Here is a 3,177-nt window from a genome sequence, read left to right as displayed (position 1 = left end):
AATTTCTGTCTTGATCTTCACTCTTCACATAATATGAATCTATGGTACGTTTCTTTTTATTCATGGTGTTTCTTTATTACCCCGTAAACAGACTGAGCTCTCCTGCTCGGAGAAGAGGGCACTGACCCAAGCTTCTTGTGTTGGGAGCTAGGTCTTGGTCACTGGCTTTGTGTGCTGGGGCCTCCGATGTTGGCAATTGGAGGCTGTAGGGTTCTGGCAGCTTATGTGGTGTTGGGCTAGAATCAGCAAGGCTGGAACTTTTGGGTAATTCTAGGTTGCCTGCTTTTTTTTTTAGCTTGTTCAGCTGCTTTTAGATGGATGTTGCAGGGTGTTTGTCTGCCTGGGGCCCTTTGTAGTGCTGCTTCTGTTAGTTTTGGCACTGGGAGATCCATTTGCTGCAGAATGCTGGGGCAACCTGGTGGTTCTTCTGAGCTGGTTTCCACCGGTTCCCACACCCTCACTGAGGCACTCAAGGGGTCCCAGGTGTTGATGTTTGCCTGTTCCACCACCTGGGCTTCAGGATCTCCTCCTGGTTGGCAATTGGAGGCTGTGGGGTTCTGGCAGCTTACATAGTGTTGGGCTGAAATCAGCAAGGCTGGAACTTTAGGGCAACTCTAGGTTGCTTTCTTCAGCTCCTTTCAGATGAATGCTGCAGGGTGTTTATCCTCCTGGGGCCCTTTGTAGTTCTGCTTCCCTTATTTTTGCTGAGGCACTGGAGACCTGGAATGCTGAGCACCAGGATCTCTCCTGGTGTGCTTAAAGTGTGGCTTTCTGCCAGCTGGCCGGGTTGCACCCCATTCCGTAGTGCTCCCCTTCCTCCAGGGTAACAGGGGCCTTTCCTGTTAATCCCTCAAGCTACCTCGGCTATTGTACTGCTGCTCTCCATTTTTCTTCTGGTTAGCTGTTGCAGGGTTTTTTTTTCCTGGGGTGGTAGTTTCTGGGCTTTCAGAGATTGATAGGGAGAGTGAGAGTGACCTTTTTACTCCACCATCTTTGAGGTGTCCTTGTTATTGTAGCCTGTATCCAAGGGGACCTGTCCCGAGGGGACATAGTGCCCCTTTCCCCTTACGAGCTCCTTCTGTTTCTGCACACAGAGAGTTCCTTTGGAACTTGTCATTGCCTGAGATATCACTCAGGGCTAAGTCAGCCCCAGTGTGGTTTGGGACTTTGTCCTGGTAATGCTGACAGTGGGTTGTCTGGGCTTTGGTTGAGTAGAAGGTCATGGAGGCTGCTCAGAGGCTGGGCACGCAGAGACTGCCTGCAAGGGGCAGCTCTCTAGGAGCGCTCCCATGTGCCATGACTGTTGTGGTGTGAGTCAGGCCCTGCGGCATGGCCACTCTTGCATGAGGGCCTGTGTGTGCTGGCTCTGAGCCAGGAGGAGTAAGGAGGCATCCAAGGGAAGAGAATGCTTTCTGGCTGTGCTCATCACCCCAGTTAGCTGGTGCAGTGGTTGCACTCACACTGAGCTCCAGAGGAGAGGCTGGGTCAGAGGGTATTGGGAGTCATGCCCTGAACTAGACACAGTGCGGTCAGATTTGTGCAGCAGGGAGAAGATCTAAGGCAAGAGAATAGTGCCGAGGGGTGAGGCTGATGGATGTGAACATTGCACAGTGTGGGATGGGGAGGGATGGGTCAGGGCATGGCAGGTCATGACCGTGCTGATGTGTGTGCATGGTGTGGTGGTCAGTCAATCGCTATTTTGTGGAACCTTCTAGCCTCCCCAGGAAGTCTTGTGTGGTATTTGTGCCTCCTCCCCTTACTCTGTATTGTGGGCCCAGGATAAGGATGAGGACAAGGTAGGCCTGGCAGGTGAGGTGATGCAGTTTATTACAAGGTGGATCCCTGCACGGAGTTATACCCTGCACATTTTGAGCCTAGAGAGGCCCTGGGAGCTTCAGGCAGTCCTGGGTTGTTGCATGCTGAGCTAGGTGCATGTGGAAGCAGAAGCCATGGTGGGGGTCACCATAGGAGGAGATGCATGGGAGACCCTGGCTGCACCTGGGGTGGGTGAAGTGCTCAGGAGTAGCTTGGTAACCTGAATGCCTCTGGAGATGTTGCTGCCCAGGTGTTCAGGCTGATGTTTGAGGCTGGAGCCAGGAGGCTGACAGAAGTTGGGGAGGGGTGAGAGCAATAAGTGCCCTGTGGTCAGCAGCAGGATTTTTGGCCACAGGTGGCAGTGCAGCAGGCGGCCTTGCAGCAGGTGGGCCGGCAGATGAGGGAGACAGAGGAGGCAGGGCGGCAGCTGGTGGAGGTTGGACAGCAGGAGGGGGCGCAGCAGCAAGAGTAGGAGGATGTAGTGGTGCAGCAGGAGGGCCTGCAGGAGAGAGGCACACAGCAGGCAGCTGGGCTGCACACGGGCCTGCAGATGAGGGACACAGAGGAGGCAGGGTGGCAGCAGCTAGGCTGGCAGCAGGAGGAGGCTGGACAACAGGCTGTGGTCACACAGCATCTGGGCTTGCAGCACACAGGCAGGGCGATGCAGCAGCTGGGCTTGCAGCACAGAGGGACACAGTAGCAGGACTGCACTGAGCAGGGGGAGGCAGAGCAGCTAGGGTCTTGGCAGCAGGACTGCTGGCAACCTGATGGTGAGCAGGAGGAGGTGCAGACAGACTGGCAGGGGCTGGGTTCACAGGCTGTCTGGCAGGTGGCGGGCACACAGCAGACTGGGCGGCACAGCAGGGTCAGGCAGGAGGTTGGCGTGCAGCAGGGGTTTGGGCAGCAGGAGGGGCCACAGCAGCTGGGTTCACAACAGCTCTCGGGGCAGTCGTCCAGCTGCCAGGAGGAGCCTGTGCACGAACCGGGCAGGCAGACGTTGCTGTCACAGCTCACGTCACTGGAGCAGACGGAGACAGCTGAGGACATGGGACCACAGGGCCCAGAAAAGCAGGTTTCTGCCATGGTGGAGCAGCTGTGTTGGGTGCCTGGGGCAGCAAAGAGTGTGAGAGGGGTGTCAGTGAGGGGCTGAGTGCCTGGTGCAGGGAGTACTTGAGCCTCACTGGGATTGTGCTTGTGGGTGTGGGTCTGTGTGAGTGTGTGTGTGTGTGTGTGTGAGTGTAGCTGTGGGGCTGTGTGTGAAGGTGGTGTATCCTGGTGGGCTTTTATATCCCTGCTTCAGGAGGATGTCCCAAGGGGAGATTGAGCCTTCTTCCTTGTTGTTGTTTATGGCTGGCTGCTTCC

At 55.9% G+C, this 3,177-nt stretch overlaps 1 protein-coding gene across 1 annotated transcript; it reads right to left on the bottom strand.

Annotated features, from left to right (window-relative positions):
- Positions 1-2,145: 2,145 nt before the first annotated feature.
- LOC110203509 (uncharacterized) lies at positions 2,146-2,898 on the bottom strand. Its single transcript, XM_020980011.1, has one exon. It carries the CDS (start codon positions 2,896-2,898, stop codon positions 2,146-2,148), a length of 753 nt encoding a protein of 250 aa, XP_020835670.1.
- Between the last annotated feature and the right edge of the window lie 279 nt (positions 2,899-3,177).

This window comes from Phascolarctos cinereus, unplaced genomic scaffold (genome assembly GCF_003287225.1).
Source record: "Phascolarctos cinereus isolate Bilbo 61053 unplaced genomic scaffold, phaCin_HiC Scaffold_5;HRSCAF=322, whole genome shotgun sequence".
Lineage (NCBI taxonomy): Eukaryota > Metazoa > Chordata > Mammalia > Diprotodontia > Phascolarctidae > Phascolarctos > Phascolarctos cinereus.
Note: the sequence above shows the minus strand (reverse complement) of the source record. Positions and strands in the feature narration are given on the sequence as shown.

Coding starts and splice junctions, on each gene's coding strand:
- LOC110203509 (XM_020980011.1), bottom strand. CDS start 2,898: ATGGCAGAAACCTGCTTTTCTGGGCCCTGTGGTCCCATGTCCTCAGCT.